The sequence below is a fragment of the Dermacentor albipictus genome, chromosome 1 (genome assembly GCF_038994185.2).
Source record: "Dermacentor albipictus isolate Rhodes 1998 colony chromosome 1, USDA_Dalb.pri_finalv2, whole genome shotgun sequence".
NCBI classification, from domain to species: domain Eukaryota; kingdom Metazoa; phylum Arthropoda; class Arachnida; order Ixodida; family Ixodidae; genus Dermacentor; species Dermacentor albipictus.
Window position 1 is genome coordinate 159626345 of NC_091821.1, and position 20331 is coordinate 159646675.

At 44.0% G+C, this 20331-nt stretch overlaps 1 protein-coding gene across 1 annotated transcript in view; it reads right to left on the reverse strand.

The window, feature by feature from the left end:
* Snrk (SNF related kinase) overlaps positions 1–20331 on the reverse strand; it is a 36730-nt gene that overhangs the window by 4776 nt on the left and 11623 nt on the right. Inside the window, exons 3-4 of the mRNA XM_065443181.1 lie at positions 17560–17769; positions 13004–13150 (exon numbers count right to left, since the gene is read on the reverse strand). Coding sequence (XP_065299253.1) covers positions 13004–13150; positions 17560–17769 — 357 coding nt within the window. The remainder of the gene's footprint in view (positions 1–13003; positions 13151–17559; positions 17770–20331) is intronic.

Genomic DNA, 20331 nt, shown 5'->3' on the forward strand with positions numbered 1-20331 from the left:
GTTTTTGAAATTTAGCTTCTCCTTAATACAGCAGTGTTATGCGGTGAAGCGTACGCGAAACATTGTTGCAATGAAGCATTGCAGAAGTGGAAGGGGCAATTATCACGGCACACAGTACGTACTGTATTCCTTAATTACACATCTGTGCACTCGCTTCCCTGTCACAGTGCGAGCACCGATAAGCCTAGTAAGTGTACTTGCAGGCCTTCAGAGCTATTTCGAACGTTTATGTGGTGATTTGAGCCCTTGGGGGCAGTAAAAGGCAGATTCGTTTTTTCGGACGTTTTCGCGGCCTCTAGGGAGTGCGAAAATCGGACGTTACGAATCAACCATACGAATAAATTTAACATTCAAATAATTCATTTCGCGACTCAATTATTTGCTACTCTGTTTTTGCATATTAAATGAAATATTCGGCTGAGGCCGATGCATTGCACGTAGCCTAACCGGGGCACTCAGATGGTTTCGGGACAGGAACGTCCGGGACAGAAACAGTTACGTGGCTGAACCACAATCTGATTATGAGGCACGCCTTTATTGGTACAAGGGTCGTCCCGGTCATCAACTCTAATCGAAACAATTCTTATACCCGACGCTGACAAAGAAAACGGCGACGAAAGCAGCGCTCATGTGCAAAGGTATAGGGCCAATTAGCCACTGGAAGGCACGGAGATTGTATCATATACGTGTTCATGCACGCGGATTCATGCGTTTACACATGCAGTTCGGAACCTTCTGCCAATCTGCAAGCTTCTATGTGCGATTGCAGTAGCTGCCGGTTTCGACAGTTGTCAAAAACACGTATACATGATCTCGGAACCGATCGCCGGTTAGCCACTCATACGAACATATTAGCGGCAAGCTTTCCGTGATGACTTGTGGAAAGCTTGCCGGTCAAATCGGCTAACAGCCAATTTTCGCCTTGGCACACTGCCTCAGCCTAGTTGGGCCTAATCGGTAGCGCTACGAATGGTCAGTCGGGTATAGCTGAGAAAAATCACGGTTTTGCGCGGAATCGACTGATACCTATTCGCGGATACCACACGAAACACTGGAAGGCAACAATCTGCCTCGCAATGAAAGCGAGTGTACCATCTTTGCGACATAGCGCACAACGGTACTCATTTTGGCACTGTTCATAGACGCATAGTCTTGTCAAGCTTCTAGCATTGTTTTAGGCATACTAATACACATTTTGTCCGGTGCGGTAAAGTCAATCAAAGCACATCAGTTATTTGGAATGCACATAGGACATTGGCCATCACTTTTTGTCTTGTGCACGCATAACGGCACAAATCGTTCTGGCGCATTCGTAATTTTGTGCTGCCGTTCGCTTTGTGTCTTGCGTCACTCTTCAATTACTGATTGCACAGTAATAACAAGCTTTGCCAAAGGGCTACAGATTACTGCCGTACTTCTCCAAATGCTCCAAAAAGAAATTTTTCTGCTCCATAACTGCTCCAGAATGACATTTTTCCTGCTCCAAAAATTGCACCAAATCCTAAACTGGCTGGACCACCACTGAATTACCCTTAAGCATAGAAGACTACTATGCCTCGTTAATTAAAAAGTGCACCCATATTTATGGCTGCAGTGCATAACCTTACCCTTGTAGGCAGCACATGGTATTGTTGAACTTGCTGTCACTACCGTTAAAGGGACACTAAAGGCAAATATCAAGTCAACGTGGACTTAAAATACCATTCCAGAGACTTAATTAAAGAGAAATTCACGTGTGAAGGGTGGGCTGCATACCTTTACGCAATGCAAATTGCCTGCCTCCGAGCAGGGAGTCTCAACTTTCCATGCAATATCACTGCCCTTTAGTTCCATTGGTGAGGAAAACGGTGCTTGACAGCTAGCACTAAGGTTGCTTTCACAAAAACACGGTCAGAAACCGAGCCAATACAGCCAACAGTGCAAAAGAGGAAGCACTGCGCACGCATGGATTACGTAAAAAAAAAAAATCAAGCGGCACAGCTTGCAGTGTCACGTAGCCACTGTACGAGGGTTGATCCAGAAATAAGGTTCCCAAAGAGCTCCAGTCACACTGGAAGGTGCGAGATGAAATGTGGCAACACTGCTGCGCGCGGCTGCTCCCCCGCTCTCTATTCCCCCCAGCCGCGCTTCGCTGCACCGCTCATTCTTGGCTAAGCAGCCATCCGATATGGACGTTCCCATTGTTGATCCCACAAAGTGTGAGATTCGTTCCGTAATTCACTTTTTGCCCGCCAAAGGAACTCCACCCGTGGTTATTCATCGTCAGTTGACAGAGGTGTATGGCGACAATTATATTTCCGTTCAACACATACGAAAGTGGTGCAGGGAGTTTAGTGCCAGTCGGAAGGAAGTCCATGATGAAGAACGGAGTGGAAGACCATCAGTTTTGGAGGCGGTTATCGAGATGGTCCAACGCGAACTGCTTCAAAACAGGAGGATCACTGTCCGTGAACTTGATGCTCAGATTCCTGGGAGTTCTTACAGTACAATGGAAAGAGCTCTGACTGAAAAATTGGGGTATCACAAGTGTTGTGCTCGATGGGTACTGCGGCTACTGACATCAGACCACAAGGAGAAATGCCTTGACTGTGCTCGCCAGTTTCAAAAGTGTCGTGAAGATAAGGAAGGATTGTTGGACTCCATTTTTACGGGATACGAAACGGTGTTTCATTTCACTCCTGAAACGAAACAAAAATCCAAAGAGTGGCACCCCAGAGTCACCAGTTGCAAAGAAGGTCAAACAAAGTCCTGCTGGAGGCAAAGTCATGGCCAGTGTTTTTTGGGATCGTAAGGGGATACTGCTGATCGATTTCATGGAACATGGGACAACAATCAGTTATTGTGCAACACTAAGAAAACTCGAGCGAGCTATCCAGAACTGCCGGCGAGGACGACTGGCAGCCAGTGTAACACTGCTTCACGACAACACCTGACCTCATGTCTCCCGTCATACCCAGGAACTTTTGACAAACTTTGGGTGGACTGTCATGCCTCACCCACCGTACAGTCCAGACCTCCCGCCTAGTGATTATCACTTGTTCCCCAAGTTAAAGTAACATTTGAGAGGCCAACGCTTCCGGAGCGACGATGAAGTCAAAGAAGAGGTGAAACGTTTCCTCAATGGGTTGGCGGCAGAGTTCTACAACATTGGGACATAAATTGGAGCACCGTCTACAAAAATGCATAGAACAAGATGGCGATTATGTAGAAAGATAAAGTTTCATCTTTCCAATCGAGTAAATTTCTATGGTAATAAATAATGTTGTCTATGTCTAAAATTGATGGGAACCTTATTTCTGGATCAACACTTCTACATTGGTTCCAGCGGCAGGTGGCGGTGCTACATGGATGTGTTCGAATATCTGAATAATCGATCGGTGACTGTGTTTTGCTATCAGAATAAAACATTTGAGGCACATGCAATCAAATTTATTGGTATAACTGATAGCGAGTTGGATCCCACATTTTCGGTTTCATTTAAGCAGAATACTCCAATGAGATAAAGCATGACAAACTAAATATTATATTACATACACTAATTCCTTCTATCTGCATTCGTTATATCAAGGTTTGGCTATTCCATAATATATGTGGTGCTGTAGTGTTATTACACTTGGTTCCTTCAATGAACACGGCACTCTACATGCAGCTGGTGACTTTTTCCTGTGTTCCACTAGTGATCATTGTCACGGTGCGCCAGATATACAACGATCACCTTTCCGTCATTCACTTACAAGCTCCTCTATCGAACGTCGAGTTCTGAATGGTACTATTGCATGTAAATGTAAAGTTGCCGATTGGTACGGGTTATTTTATTGCAATTAGACCGCAGGCGACAAAAAGTTTTAGGTAGCCATTATATATGCTAATCTATGGGCCGTAAGCCATGTGAAACTTTTGTCCAGTCCATGTTAAACAAAAACAAAAACAAAACTCCGCGGTAGCCTATATAGCAGCCACATAGCGGATATGGCGTTGCACTGCTTAGCTCGACTTCATGGATTCAAACCAGGTCGCGGAATTCCATGGGAATGAAATGGAAAAACACTTGTGTACTTCTGTTTAGGTACACGTGAAAAAACCCCAGGTGGTGAGAACTGAACAGAGTCCTCAAAATCACATCGCCAGACATAAAACGCCAGAATTTGCTTAATTAAAAAAAAAAAAAGGTGTAGCTGCATCCTTTGGCTTTTCTGTACAGGTGTAAATGAAAGAAATTATTTTCGAGTCTGGTTTTTGACGAAACCATGTTACGCTTATCTTATATTTCAAACCTAAATGTAATGCCGTTCCCAACTTACGCCCAGTGAACTAAGGACGCAGCTTCTGTATTATGAACGGTTGCTTTCAGTTATGCGGTGCACTATCATAAGGGCAATAATGAAGCAATGAAAGAAATGGCATACCTCACATACACATAGAGATATTTGTAAATCTGCTGTGTTCGTATAAGATAAGTGCGGTACCACATTGGGCACCCAGGTTTAATGGGTTGCAGACATGGTGAGACTGTCAAAAAAGTGTTTTCCTTGCCTGAATCAAGTTAGCAGATTTAGAGGCTGCCCCAAAACGGAGCATTTGTATTGAATGACAGGTAGGAACTTGTTCAGCAGAACCGATTAGCACCCGTGCGTTACTTCTCTCGGGAACTGGTGCGCCTCTGCGCAACAGCCACGACTCTCCAGCAGCACAGTCATTCGGAATAAGAGTTCTCACTTGCATCGGCTCCTCACCTTCAAGACTTCAAATGTGCTGTTATGCATTACATTTTAACGGAAACGGCTATTCGATAAGTTTTAATAGTGAATTCGGAAGTCGAATACAATTGAATAGGAAATACCATTTTATTAGACTGTATGTTTCTACTTCATTTCTTCTGCTGGCAGGCTGAAGGAGATTGCACTGGTAAAGATTTCCCGGTTTCCCCAATTTAGGCTGAGTCCATAGGCAATATCTATTTTCTAACACTGTTGTTCGTATTGACATCCAGTAATTGCCTTGATTCCTTTTTCAGAAAGTTGATTGGTTCACCTGGGGCTGGTGCAGCTTTTAAAGGAAACCCACTTATTCCGGCCGGATGTTTTCACTTTTTCAATCAGTGCATGTAGAATATTTGATAATCATTCTATTAGATATGTGTCGTGGATACAGTCGAACCCAGCTATATCGAACTTGCAAAAAAATGCCTATCAGTTCGATATAGGGCATAATTCGATATAAGCCTGCTAAAGAATTGGACATCATAAAAGCACATACCATTTATAAAACAACTTTACTCATGAAACTAGCTTAGTTTCGCATGAAATAGTCCTGTATTTGATTCTGCTCGGTCAGTTTCGCTGTCTGCGACGCACGCACTTCTCCACATTGTCCAAAGAGACGGAGCAACTGAGGCCGCAGCCTTCCACATTCGCGCAGAAGAACCAGACTAGTGCGAGGGCACCAATCACATTGGATGATGTGGGCAAAGGACTATTGTTGCTTTGCTCATTGTGCTAACTTTCACTTGTACTCGGTACGATGTCGGCAATGTAGTCTTCGTTTTCAGGCTCTGCTGTGGTCGCAACAGCATCATTTGCATCCACAAACTTGTCGACCGTTGACTTGTCAACAGCTTCCGGAAATTCTGACAGCTCGCTCCAAACTTCGGCAACACCGGCAATGGCTTCATTGCACGCGTAAGCCGGCACGTCTGTAGCAATTTCGGATGAACCACTTGTACACGGCTGTGCGTACGTGTCGGGTGCCATGGGCACCGGGTCATGAGTTTGTCAGCTCCCTTTATTCAAGATCGTGCTGACAGTGCTCCTCGGAATCTTGCACACTATGGGGTCATCCGACTTCTCAACACATTCAACCTGATTTATGATTTCAAGCTTCACGGCAAAAATTAGATTCTGCCACTTCATCATGGCAACACTGCAGGAGAAGGCCCACAAGGCAAAAAAAGCAATGAACCAGAAAAGCAGCGAGACAAACCGCACTTGCGCCATCTTGCACGACAAGGACGCAAGAGCCTCTGATTGGCTGTCTGGGCAAGCACTGCAGGCAGGCCAGGATTATTTTTTGCGAGGGTGTGTCAACGGCTCGCCTGATGCACCGCAGTCACGGTAGGGAGAGTGGTTGGATGGAGCCGCGAAACCAGCATTCCACACCTCCGCGACGGAAAGCCTACTTCTGGGGGCACTTTAGCGCCGCTTGTTCTATATATCAGGAGTCGCTGCTATTTTTGTTCGATGTAAGCGTAATCTTGGCTATATATACTCACTGTAACTATGCCGTGTTCAGAAATTGTTAAATATACAGAATAATTTGATGTAGCGGGTTCGATGTAGTTGGGTTCGACTGTATATATGTCTATGTGCCCTTAGATTTACCTATAGAAGTGCATTGGTCATCTGCATCTCTTCGTGCCATGCCGTTAATAAACCTGGTTTATTTCACTGCAATATCGGTATCTTTGATCATTGTCCCTGGTCAATATTCCACTAGTAACAAGAAGCGCGGGTAAAATAACGCAATATAAATAAAATTTTCTTACGTGGCTTCGTGTTGCAGATATTTAGGTGGATTCTGTGGCAAAAATTATGTGTTACTTTTAGGAAACAATATTAAAAATAGCAGTTCACCTGGCTAAAACTACAACTGGTACCAGCCAACATGAGTCATGGGTGCACCAAAGCAAGTAAAACCATAAAAAATTTTACTGTGCAGACTTTCTGCGAGAAAAACTGGGTATCCACCAGCGTGTGTGCAATGAACGTGTGCTTGCTAGCAGACGACGCACTTGACAAAGACAGCAAAATTGAAAACATCATGCTGTAAAACCCATGCCTCAAATATGTACACGTAGCAAAAAGGTGTAAATATAAATTTGCATTTGAAATAAAGCACCATCATAAGAGCGTACGCGAAATCAGTCTCGGTGCCCGCTGCGAAATTACGTTGAATCTGCCGTGGAGCATGTCTCCATCCCAATCCAGTTCAATCAATTCGGCGCCCTCACAGAATTTTTTCACACGCTGCGCCTCAGCGGGAGAGCAACATTGTGCCCACTCGACCATTGTCTAGTACACTCTGGTAGCAACATGCTGCCACTTCAAATGAGCAATCAATAAACAAGATGGTGGCCATGACGTGTTTCCGGCCCAATTGCTTCTGTAAACAAAAGTTGTGGGCTACCGCTTCAAACAGGCGATCAACAAACAAGATGGCGGCCATGACCTGTTTGCAGCGCGATTGCTTCTGGCACTTCGTTGTTTTCGTAAACAAAAATGATGGTGCCCACACAAGTGTACAGTGGTGGTATTTTATGTAATTTTAGTGAAAAGCAATCGTATTTGCGCACATTTTGAAGCCTGCTAGCCTTGCGCAAGTAGGTAATATGCAGGGTTACGTTCCAGCAAATTTCGTTGATGCGGCTTTCTAGTACCGCAACGTTTCATTGTTGAGAGGTACAAAATGCATTAAATCCTATGGGCGTTCACCGGGGATATGAAAATATTTCGTTGTGAGAATTTCATAGTCGCGGGATTTCATTATCACAGGTTTCAACTGTAGTAGAAATGAAAGGCTAAATTTGGGTTCATATATTAGCTTGAAAAAACGCAATACTATAAGAAACCACAAGGTTGTTTAAAGCCAGAAGGACAAAGTTTAGGCAAATCCACACATACTAGACGCCCACCATTACCGTGCTATAGGCTACAAACCATATGCTCACTGGTTTGATCCGAAGTACACCTGCACAGATATATTTTCTATTTTTCCTTTACGTTACGTGACAAGAAAGAAGCACAAATTAATTAGTGCAAACCATTTCCTAGCTCATGACTGCTGTCCACAGTGATACAGCCAAAATTTCTTGCTGTAGGCGCACAAGCAGCACAGTGTTCAAACAGAGGTCATGGCTTTTGCAAATACTCGTGTATTTCTCAGACATGGTATGACTTTTTTATCATCAAAAGACCTTTGTTTTTTTACATACAGTCTACAAATGAGCAAAAAAGTTCATATAATTATTTCATTAATGTGCCATAGCTCTTTTACAGGTAGTTCTATGGACTGTATCAATTGATGACTACAACTTTAATTTTGATTAAAAGTTAAATCATGGCGATTTACACGTAAAAACCTCAATCCGATCAGGAGGTACACTGTAATAGGAGACTCCAGAATAATTTTGACCACTTGGACTTTTTGAAGTTCACCCAATGCACAGTACACAAGCATTTTTGCATGCCGCCCCTATCGAAAATCAGCTGCCACGGCCTCCTGCTCGGTAGCCATCGCCGTCAGCATACTTACTAAATTGAACAATGTATATGTTGTGAGACTTGGATGCACAATTCTAAATTCTAGCAGTAGTGAAGACTTGTCAAATTCGGTCAAGCTGCCAATTTCCCACTTCAAAAGTCGTGCTGCTTCAACGATCTCAAAATTTTGATTCCTATTAATTAAATTATGGGGCTTCACATGCTGAAACCATGATCTGATTATGAGGCACGCCGTAGTGAAAGACTGAAAATTTGGACCGCCTGGGCTTTCTTAACGTGCACCTAAATCTAAGTACACGGGTGTTTTCGCATTTCACCCCCATCGAAATGCAGCAGCTGTGGCCAGTATATTCCTCGTATATGCATCTAGAGCTTGACAACTATGCAGACAACTAGTATAGTACATAGTTGCAGGTAACCACACAAGAACCTGAAAAGTTGGCTTGCGTTTTCAAATTTGGAAGCACCCTGGACATGCAATGTGTTTATCAAACTACTGATTCACTGCAGCATATGCTATTCATGACTGTTCTTTTTTTCACTGAGCCTGATGGGTGGTAAAGCGCTAAAACACATTGCTGATTCATTTGGCAGTGTTTACGTGATTCTAATGTCTCCCCAAATAAAACACAGGCCTAGAAAATTAGCGTAGAAATGGCCCTGGACACGTATGCTTTAGGTGGTAGTGAAAGCGCGCGAGGGTGTGCCAAGAAGGATAGTGGCTCTTCATGAGTGCTGTCTTCCTACGTGAGCAAAGAAGGGGAGGGGAACGGGGAGGGAGTGGGGGGCAGGTTGGGTATCGCTTGGGCGTATGGGCGTGCATATAGGGCACGCATATCCTTTTCTAGTGTGGCTGTTGCTGTGCATGGCTGTCAGCGTGGCTGAGCGCCTACACAGCCCATGCACCCTGTTTTAGAGGTAATCTGCCGCTGAGCGAGCCGAGCTGGTGTGGCATGGTGCTGTCTGGCATGGTGTGAGCTGGTGTGGCATGATGTGGCAGCGCTGTCTTCCTGTGCATTTAGTGCTGGAGGTTGCGCAATCTCAAGTTTCGGAGGCGCGTTGAAGCGAGAGGCAGACTGGCTGCCAGCGTGTTTTATGATAGTGTCACCGCAGTGCGGGCGACACTATTAGCCGCAAGGGCAGAATGAACATGAAAGCGTGACTGGGTTCGCTTTGTACCGCCAATGTGAAGAAATTTTGACACGGCAGGAAATCATATGTTCCGTCCCCGACTGTCAAGTTCAACAAAATAATTTTTTCTCATTCAAATTTGCTTTTTTTTTTCTGATTGCCCGATAATTCGTCGAATTTTGCAGTCCCTTCCACACAAGAAAAATCTATTGGAGACTGTAGTTATTTCCACATAAGATTGAATTGAAGTGTAATGAAATTTCTATGTAATGAAGCAAATTGCCAAGTTTACAAATTTCGTTATATCAAGGTTTAACTCAAACGTCTCTACCAACCGGGAAAACTGGGAATTCTCAGGGAATTTGAATAGCCTGGAAATACTCAGGGAATTTGTGCTTCTATCAGGGAAATTAGCTGTAATTTTATTGAAAGGGAACAAAAGTCACGTTAATGCTGGCTCCAGTAACAGAGTAATCGCAACGAAACATCACTGTTGTTGCAGATCTGCCCTTGTTGTGGCAGATAATTCTATCAAAGTTGTCTAAGGTCGTCTCTGATGACCAAGATAAAGCAGTTGGTTTGCCTGTTTCGATATTTAATATTATTGCTCCCTCTGTGCAGCAGTCATTAACTACAGGTGTACTTCTATTTCTGTCTTATATATTAACAGTAGCATATATTACACCATACAATATACGGTATATTATAATATATGGTTATACCATAAATTATTGGTATTAATTTGAAGTCTTTGAAATCTACATCAATGTATTCATCATTGATTCTTTGCAAGATTTTCTCGCAGCCATTGCAAAGTTGCACCATACCAAGTGATTGTAAGGTGGGGAGAGTGGTTCCTTTGCACAAATCGGGTGTTTCTCATTCTCCACTAAGCTACAGACCGATATCATCGACCAGTACACCTTGCAAGCTCATGGAACACGTCATCTATTCACTTGTGGTACGTTTTCTTCAATCTAACTCATTTATTTTTATTTATCTCGACTTGTCAACATGGTTTTCAAAAATATTTTTCTTGTGAAATGCAGCTTTTGTTATTTGCAAACGACTTATTTCACGCTCTTTATAATTGTTTCATTGTAGACTGTATTTTTCTAGATTTCGCTAAGGCTTCAGTCTCGCATCAGCTACTCTTTCTTAAACTTGATAGATTGAACGTTAAAGCCAATGTCTTAAGTTAAATTAAATATCCTAGGTTGGGATTAAAACTGGTACAAGGCTGCACAAACCAAGCTCAACATACTCCTACGCAGTGTCTTTAAACAAGACACCAGTGCACCAAGGTCAGTGCTGGTGCAACCAGCACTGACCTCCTCCTTCAACTAGGCGTCCATAACACACTGGACGAGCTCATCGAGGCCCAACGCCGCTCTCAGCTGGAGAGACTCAGTCTCACAGCGATGGGCCACCATATCCTCACCTCGCTCGGTATTACCTACCACCATAAACACCAGATCCCCTCCACCATACAAGCTTGGATTCACACCGACCCTATCCCCAGAAACATGCACCCTGAATACAATCACGCACGTCGCACAGCATGTGCCATGACTCTCACCAAATCCCTTACTCACCACGACGGTGTTTTTCATTGACGCCGGCAAATATCCCCACAGTACCCGCTTTGCAGCTGTCACCACACGTGAAGGCTCTCTCCACCACGCTATCAGCCTAGTAGCCCCACACGCTGAGGAAGCTGAAGAAGTGGCCATCGCGCTAACCACACTAGACCTAACATGCCATGCCATCGTCTCTGACTCCCGCTCCACCGTTATCAACTATATCAACGGCCGTATTTCACACCAAGCCTTGCGCATCTTGCAACAAGCACCTCGCTCAACCGACCATCAGGTTACAATCGTCTGGTTCCCGGCTCATGTAGGTACCGTCCACCCGCACCTCCCCAACCTGAACGAGGTTACCCAATCCCTAGCGCGAGGCCTAGTTAACCACACGGTAGAAGGGGAGGCTGCCCCCACCGATAGGGATCGCTTGACACTCTACAATGATCTTGTGAAGTCCTTCTACTTAGAGCGTAGAACCTTCCTCGGCCCGCACAACAAACTATCCCGAGCACAGGCTACAACTTTCTGCCTGCTACAAACCAATACTTACCCCTCGTTACAACTTTACAACAAGATCTACCGAGACATTTACCCCAATCCCACGTGCCACATCTGCAAGACACAGCCAGCCGCACTTCCACACATGCTTTGGGACTGTACACAACAATACCCCGACACTAACCCCACGGCCCTCTCGTCGAGATGGCACGCTGCCCTGCGTAGCTCCAACCTTGACGACCAACTCTGGGCGACCCAGCAGGCCTGCGAGGCGGCGAAGAGGCAACACCTCGACGTCCCCACGTGGGAGGCCTAAGCCCAGCCACCACCTCTTGCTGGTTTCAATAAAGTTTATTCAGTCAGTCAGGTTGGATTAAATTCTTTCTAACCACTTTCAGTATGTTTCGGCTAAAGGTCATGATTCTTCTTTCACTACAGTAACATCGGGGGCACCTCAGGGGTCGGTTTTATGACCGCTGCTCTCTCCCATGTACATTATCTTACTACCCAAGTTTCTTCTTCTATAAAACTGTTTGCTTATGATTGTATAATATACTGCATAGATTCTAACCCCTGTGACCATACTGCATTACAGATTGACCTTCACTCTATTACGCGCCGGTGTTCTGATTGGCTAATGAAACTTAATATTAACAAGTGTGAAAGCATGTGTGTGTTTCGACTGCCTTACTCAACTAATCCTGCTAATTATACACTCTTAATAACACACCCCTAACCACCGTGACTTCTTACAAACATCTCGGCCTCATTATAGCCCAGAATGTATCGTGCACTTTGCATGTAAACTATATTATGAACAATACTAATCACATGCTAGGTTTTATTGCGTCGGAACTTCTCACACGTCAGTACTACTGTAAAGCTCCAACTTTACAAGACCTTGTTCAGACCCAGGTATACCTCCTCAATTTGGGATCCTGGCCAGGTAAGACTAACAAACTTTTTAGAGCTAGTCCTAAATCGTAGCACCCGGTTTATTTTTTTCTAGCTATAGTCGGTATTCTAGTGTCTCCTCAATGAAACTAACTTTACCTACTAGATCTCGCTCTGTGCCGAAGGTGTTTTCGACTGTGCATCTTCCACAAAATATTTTATTCGATCACAAACTTAGGGCAGAATTGCTCCATGGGCCATCGTTTGTATCACCTCTCATTGATAATTTCCAAAAAGTTGGTGTACTCCTTCGTCACACGAAAATTTACTCTGACTCACTTATACCAAGAACCTCAGAAGACTGGAACCACCTCCCTGCCTCCATCACTGCCATCTTGAACTCCAAGAATTTCAAGGCCGCCATTAGCACTTGCATTTGCTCTTGCCCCACCGGGCGATTGAGAGCACGAAAAAAAAAAAACACTGTAGATGCAGAAGAATTACTATAAAGAAAAGTCTAGATAAAAGTTATAATACAAAGGCTTCGGTCGGCTGAACTACGCGCTGCCAGAGTAAAGCAGTTATGCCAGAAATAGAGACAAACAGGAAGACACTTACCCTGGAGTAACTGCTACAGGAGAAAGATCTGCCCTAGAAGTACGGTTGAGCTGTTGAGCTTTTTCTTGGCGTTGTGCACGGAGCTTACGCTCAGCCAAGAGATAATATGTAGCAGTCATATAGTTGTATTCATTACGGTCCAATGCCCTGCAGATGAGAGCACACTTCATGAACTTTAGCAATTCAAACACGGTTAGACCCCTGTCAAGCGGGCAAGTTAAGTGCACTTACTGTGCACTTCAAGACCTTGAGTGACACTTTAGGCTACGCGGTTGTTAAACGAGAAAACAGAGTTCACTCGCACTAAAAAAAATGTCGACAGCCTAAAACCATGTTTTTTGAAGATGTAGATTAAAACTAAAAAGACTTCTAAAGAGCAATTGGTTTAATTGTATTGTAAATAAAAAACAATTGTAATCTATATTTACTCAACAAAAAACGAAAGTATTTTTATCATAAGAGCGTTCCAAGTCAAGGCCAGCCAAGACGAATGCCTAGCCAATCTAGAAGAATATGGTGGCGTGCGACGAGGCGGCATTCGATCCTGCTAGAACAGAACATCGGAGAGTTACGCTCTGATTATTTTGTTAAAAGCTGTTCTACAGCTAGAATTAACTTCTGTGTCCTTTTTTTATGCATTACATTTTGTACCGTTGAAACTGCTGGTGGCGAGACTACGTATTCGACCAGCAAAGTGCGTTCCGTGAACGCACTCCGACCAGACTGCACTCTCCTACGAGTACACTCAGCTTGCGACGTTTAGACTTGGTAAAGTGCACTTTTAACTTGCCCGCTTGACAAGGGTATTATATAAATACAGTCAAATTAACACTAGGCATTGCTGTAATCTCTATAGCTGCACTGTGAGGTTAATAATAACTAATGCAGAACCCAATAATGAATACTGCAATGGTTGTCTTGTTGCATGAAAGTGTATTTGCCTCGCACCAAACTCATGACCCTAACATTAAAATCAACTATGGTGGTTTCCAATTAGAACTTTCATGTGTAGACTGTAGCTACAAAAGGCTTCTGTTTTTAATTAAATTCGTAACAGAATCTTAAGCAGGCAAGTGACAAATATTATCCCAGTACAAGTCTCATTTCTTTCCTGGTGCCTCTTATACAGTGGTGTGACCAGGTGCACTAGAGGGACAAACGTGTCTTTTTTAAATTTTGTTTTTTTTACGAGTACAAGAAACCATGCTAGCACGCTAGCATCTCAAGAAAAAGCTTGAACCTTGTTATAATGAAACAGGATATAACGTAAATGCCATTCTGCTTGAAATCCCCATAGAGATCCATGTATTTTAAACCTTGTTTTAATGAAGTAAAATTTTTCTGCCAGTGGATATAACGAACTAGATTCGTATTCTAAACGAAAAAAATTCACCTAGAGTTACAATACTCCCTAACGCGAAATTCTAACACAGCTCTATGCGTGTTTTCATTTCACAATATATTAGCTGGTGTGGACAATCTAGCTCGTGCGGTACGTTGCCAACGGAGCGAAGTGTGCACAACTGCTTCGGTAATTGAGAAATCGTGAGAGGCAGTGTGCAGGTGACGTGTGGATGCGATTCCCAGCAGCCGCTGCAGACTGACCTCGCTGACAATGCGTGCTACTCTGACGCCATCTCGTAGCCATCGTTGCCGCACAGCCTGTCTTGCGCGGCACTTCACTTTCCTGATCACACTTACACCATACCCTCCTCCTCCGCCTCATGGTTCCGCTGCACCGTACTCCTCTTTCCTCCTCATGCTCTCTTCGCTATTGCCATCTTTCATCCACTGCTGCACTCCGGGTTCGCTTCACTGTGTTCGTTCCGTCAGTTACATCGACACTCGCCACAGGAACGGCCGCCTAAGAGCTGCACTCTCAAATACCAACTGGTGCACACCAAGCTTTCGCCGGGTTCCACGTTGATTCGGCACGGCAGTTAAACATTCCTGCGTCAAATACACCGTCAAGCAGCAGGTCTTTCTCATTGCCATGCGCACAGTAGCCAGGCACAAGTCGCACTTCTTTCTGATCTTATCGCAACTCTCTCTCACTGCGGCACATAACTGGCAAAGCTAGGCATACCCTGTGAGATCGCAATCTCCGAGGCCATGCCTAGCAGCACCGTGCCACACATCAATGATGATGCTTGCACATGGCATGCGACAACCTGGTGCCTCCACCTCTCTCTCTCACTGTGGCACTAGCCCGTTGACCTGCACTATGTTTGTAGAGATCAGTGTACGAGCTGGCCGAGCCCAGCCGGCGTTCTCACACAGCGGAGCCACAAGAAAGCGGCGGATCAGATAGTTTTGCTTTCAAGGGCCAAACACATTTGCGTATCCGCATTTCTGGCCCTGCGCCAAGCTCTGCCGGCCATATACTTTGACAGGTTTCATGACAATATGGGCGAACCAAGTGGGAAACGGCAGCGAAAGACTATCACATTAGAACATAAGGATGCTGTCGTAATGGCTGTCGCGTCAGGTGCTAAAATGTTGAGTGTCACACGCCGGAGAGTCTTTTGCTGTTGTTTTATTGAATTTTCATTGCATACACTGCAGCGTAGCAGTTCGGTGGGCCATGGAGCCGTAGTCTTCTTCGCACGTTTAAAGTTGTGCGTATCATTAGGCACATACTGCAGTAAATGGCAGTAGTTGGTATAAAGAAATAATGGATATAACGAAGTAATTTCAGCTTCCCCTTCAACTTTGTTACAGCAAAGTTCGAGTGTATTAACAGTGGAAGACCATTCGTACAGATGTTAGCTCCTGGGCTTGCCATGTAGGCAGCACGGCAGCAGCAGCGAAGGCCGCTATAGCATTGCCTTCTTGATACAGGTGCCTCTGTGATTGGAGGTCACGCTATATAGTTTGCTGTTAAAAGTTTATGCTTTGTTGTTGTTTTTTAACAAAAGATTAAACCCACCATACTAAAAAACAAATAAAGGGTGTCACAATTTTTTTTATTGTTACGTTGTGGTTCCCGAGATGTGGTTATTATCATCAGTTGCCCACGCGAGAAGTCTCAGCACTTCTGGCTTCCTGTCGCCATTTCGCTTCTATGAATGCACATGTAAGGTGGCTAGAAATGGGAGGTGTCAAGAGCATGGCACACTTTCACTCACTCACAGAGGGGGCTCCTCGTTGCACACACGCGCTAGGGAAGGACCCAGTGCTGCATCTCGCAGTGTGGTGATTGCGTGTTGCCATGTGCAATGGCTATGTTTTGTTTCTTTTCCGCTGTGTTTGCTTTTAATCAAGCCAGAAAAAATTAAATTTTGCCAGACATTAGACTTTATATGTGTCTCATTTCCACCAAATTTGAAGTCGCTGTCATGTACAGCTCTTTAGCTCTCTGAGAAACATGTTGGATAACGGCCATATGACACTCTGGGTGGGGATGCTTGCAGAAGTAATTTTCTACAAAAAACAAACTAAGTGACAGTTTTAAAACTTTCCACAGGTATCCCGTATAAAATGCATCATGGAATTCTCTCAAGAATGTTAATTTTGTGACACGTTCAGATCTTTCAGGACATTGGGAAAAGTTCCTCCTTGGTTCATAATAACGCCTGTAGAGATCTGGAACACTTGTACATATAAGTAATTTGCTGTAAAAGCAGTAATTAAGCTTAACACTTTAAACTTTTGTTACATGTCACCCACAACATGGCTCCCACTCTGCGCAGATACTATAGAATTGCTACCACCTTCAGTTCTTTCAGGGCACCAAGCCAAGAGTCGATCCATGATCTTCAAAATTTGCCTGCGTATGACTCCATGCATGCCCCTATTCCATCTATATATAAATTGGTGAAAGATCTTGTTCTTTTAGGACACCGTGAAAGCATGTATACTATAACATTTTTGAGCTTTTCTAGTTGCATACGCATAACAGCTTCGCTGTAAAAACAAACCAGGGTGCATAAAGGTTCGAGCAGCTGCTTTTCTAAACGGCGCCACCACTTTCAACACCTCCCCATTTTAACCACCTTAGCATCTGTTCAGGCTGGTTTAGGCATGTTGTGATTGCTCGCATGTTCTTTCCGAGCATGTTGCATCACAAAGGCAATGCCAGCGACGTGCCTAAAATGTTGTATAAAAGTTATTCAGAGGCTCATGACATTTACCTAGCGGTGCTGCTGGCCAAAGTGGTTAAGTTTTTGAAAGTGCATTGGAGGACGAGGCCTTTGAGTGAAATTCAATAAAGGTTGCTTTACTGAGCCTAATTTGCAGCTCATAAAAAATTTTTTACAAAAATGTAATGCCCCGAAATGGGTAACCTTGGCATTTCTCAATGAGTGTACATGCATGCAATGTTTCATTATGCCGACCAATTAAAAACACGAACGACTTATACGCAATTTTTTTTTACTCTATAAACAAGAGGGGGGCTTACGAGCTATAATCTGAGAAATATGGTACACAGACTGCGGTAATGTAAATGCCTTTTGTTATTATCATATGGTGACAAATTCTAACAAAACAGTCATCACTCTAGAATGACAACACTACCCCGAATGCCGGAAGAGAGCAGATTAGTTCCAGCTTACTCGAGAATCTCATCTTTGTTTGCAATGCAGCCATTGACCATTTTCTGTACTATGTGTGAGTGGTCCTCCTCAGATAGATGCTCCCTGTGAACGAGGGGTAGGTGGTCAGCAGGTTGTGGTGCATCGCCTGCAGTTAGCCATGGGTCAGCAGCGATTTCCTCCAAGCTTGCACGTTTGTCTGGGTCACGGATAAGCATGCGAGCTATCATCCTGAAAGAAAGATGATGACCATCAACATGACAGTAAGACACAATAAACATGCACACACAACTGCAGTGTTAGGTTCCAATCAAAGCGAGAAAAAATACCCGCAACACGCAAATGCTGCATGTCAGGAAATGTGTTCCACTGAACAGAAATACAGCCATTGGTTACATGGAAGAGGCGCCATGAAATTCATCATATAAATCTTGGTATGAAACAAAATTTCAAATGGTAGAATATTAGGCCAAGAATATCAAGCCAAGAAGAGTAAGATTTATTTAACCACATAGACACTGAAGTAGAGCGAGAGTTGCAAACACAGTCACAAACACGACTCTCAGTAGTAATAGCAGCTATAATGAAACTTTCGCAAAACTGGAACGAAGATGCCAGTTTGAAGACTGATGTGCAGTGTTAAGTCTCAATACGGCCAAAGGCATTAATTAGACGTTTGCCAAGAAGCAACCCTCACCCATCCATCAGCACCTACCAAGATGTCAACGAAGCTCTGACACAGACTGCTGACGGGTCCACAAAAGGCACCCTCCCGCCACTACCTGACAGCCTGAACTAATGATGAAGAGGGCTAATGACAAATGCTACCGAAGAACGGTGCCAACCTTGAATTACCAGGGAGCTATACTGCCACATATTCCCTACCATCAGGAGGGGGAGGGGGAATGCTTCGGAGGTGGGGTGCTGCAGAACGTTGCGATAGCATGGGCGTGGTATCGCAACTGATTCAACAATTGTGATTGGCTGTGATGCAGTCATCAGATTTTATAGTTGAGTTGCCTAGGAAAGACGATGGTATTAAAAGGGGAGACTTTTCGTGCAGTGGGGCCGAGGTGCCCTGATGTGAACTCGGACGTTAAAATTGCTCCTGCACAGAGTGGGCTTCCGTAACTGGAGCCGTGTAACTAATGTCAAATAAACCCTTTTTCCTTCATTTCTACTACTGGACGTATTCGTCAATGGGCTTGGTGGATTCCTTGCCCTAACAGCACCTCGAACCAACACAGCAGGTTACATGCAGCTACACTAAGGCTGCCCATAGGGTCTTTAAAGGGACACTAAAGGCAAATACTAAGTTGCTGTGGACTGTTAAAATACCATTCCAGAAACCTTGCAGCACTTGTTATGTGCCAAGAAAAGACTATTTACAAGGAAACAGGAAAGTGTGAGCGATGCAGAGTGGAGAAAACGAAACCTTTCGACTGTCTGCATCGTTGTCCCGGGTAACATCAACGAGTTCCTTTTTCTAAAGATTGAATAGAACTAGACAAGTAGCCTTTTTTTTTTGTCTTATACTGCAATACCATGATCTTTGTATTCCGAGTGATTGAGTACAGTGACAGAATTATAATTAGGAGTGCCTTCATCATCGGGCTAGTACTTGAATGTGTCATGAGAGTTTCAAATTGTGTCCTGCATTTACCTCAATGTCTCGATTACTAAAGCTCTGTTCGCGATAATTTTGATACCATAGATGTTATCAAGCACTAATCTATCACTTTAGCTTGACTTAACATTTGCCTTTAGTGTCTCTTCAACAAAGCAATAGGTACACATAAGTTTTACAGTTACGGTGCACTTCTGTTTAGTTTTTACCTGCTTATTACGTGGATTTGTGTATGTTGGTTGTGGGGAGGATAAGGAATTATTCTTACGAAACAAGTGGTTTAAGGCAAGCTCCCCCTACTTCATGCCATCAAAATTTATTTGTACATGAGCAGTTTTATACACTACCATCCATGGATCATTCTCTCTTAATTTTTAAAGGGGTTGACTGAGAAAGATAACACAGGCAAACAACACGTCACAAGCGTACAAGAAGGCAAACTACGGTAGCCCTTCCCTACCCTAGTGCTTGCCTTAAGTGAAGTTAACACAATAGCGTTAAGGGCCCCGTGTCGCAGAAAATCCGGTGTCGAACGTCATTTCGGCAAAAAAATTTTTCAACCACCCATGTGCAGGCCCTCCATGAAATTACTGAACTAAATGAATTTCTCAAGCTAAAATGCATAGAAAAATCGTGAAATACAACTTACCGACAACCTACAGACATGATAGCGTCAGATTGTAATATGACTATAAGAGAAAACATAATTCTGTTATGCAAAAACTCAAAGAAACCCCTTTTCCAGCATTGCTACCATTTATAGGCAAGCCACAGTATCCGCCATTTGTGCGTGCTGGCGTGCAAGTATCTCGAGGGCCACGGAGCAGCGTACCTGATTCCTTGAAATACCTCCAGATGGCGCTCGCCTCCGCCGCATCGCGGCCCATGCAAGAGGCCGCATTTCTACCAGAAAGCCCGCCTTCGTGCATAGCATTTGCGGCTAACGTTTCCCGGTAAACATTATGGTTACTTACGCTCCAGTTGCCGGGAAGCGTGAGAAGCAGTCAGGGATCTTTGGATGCTATCGCATTCGATTCTTAAAGGTGAAGCCTAAGCGTCCTCCAAATTTTTTTGCCATAATCGCATAGCCCAACATCAAGTCAGAAATTGGTTGCAACATGACATTTTTAACCCTTTATTGATGAGTATTGCCCATGGGCAACATA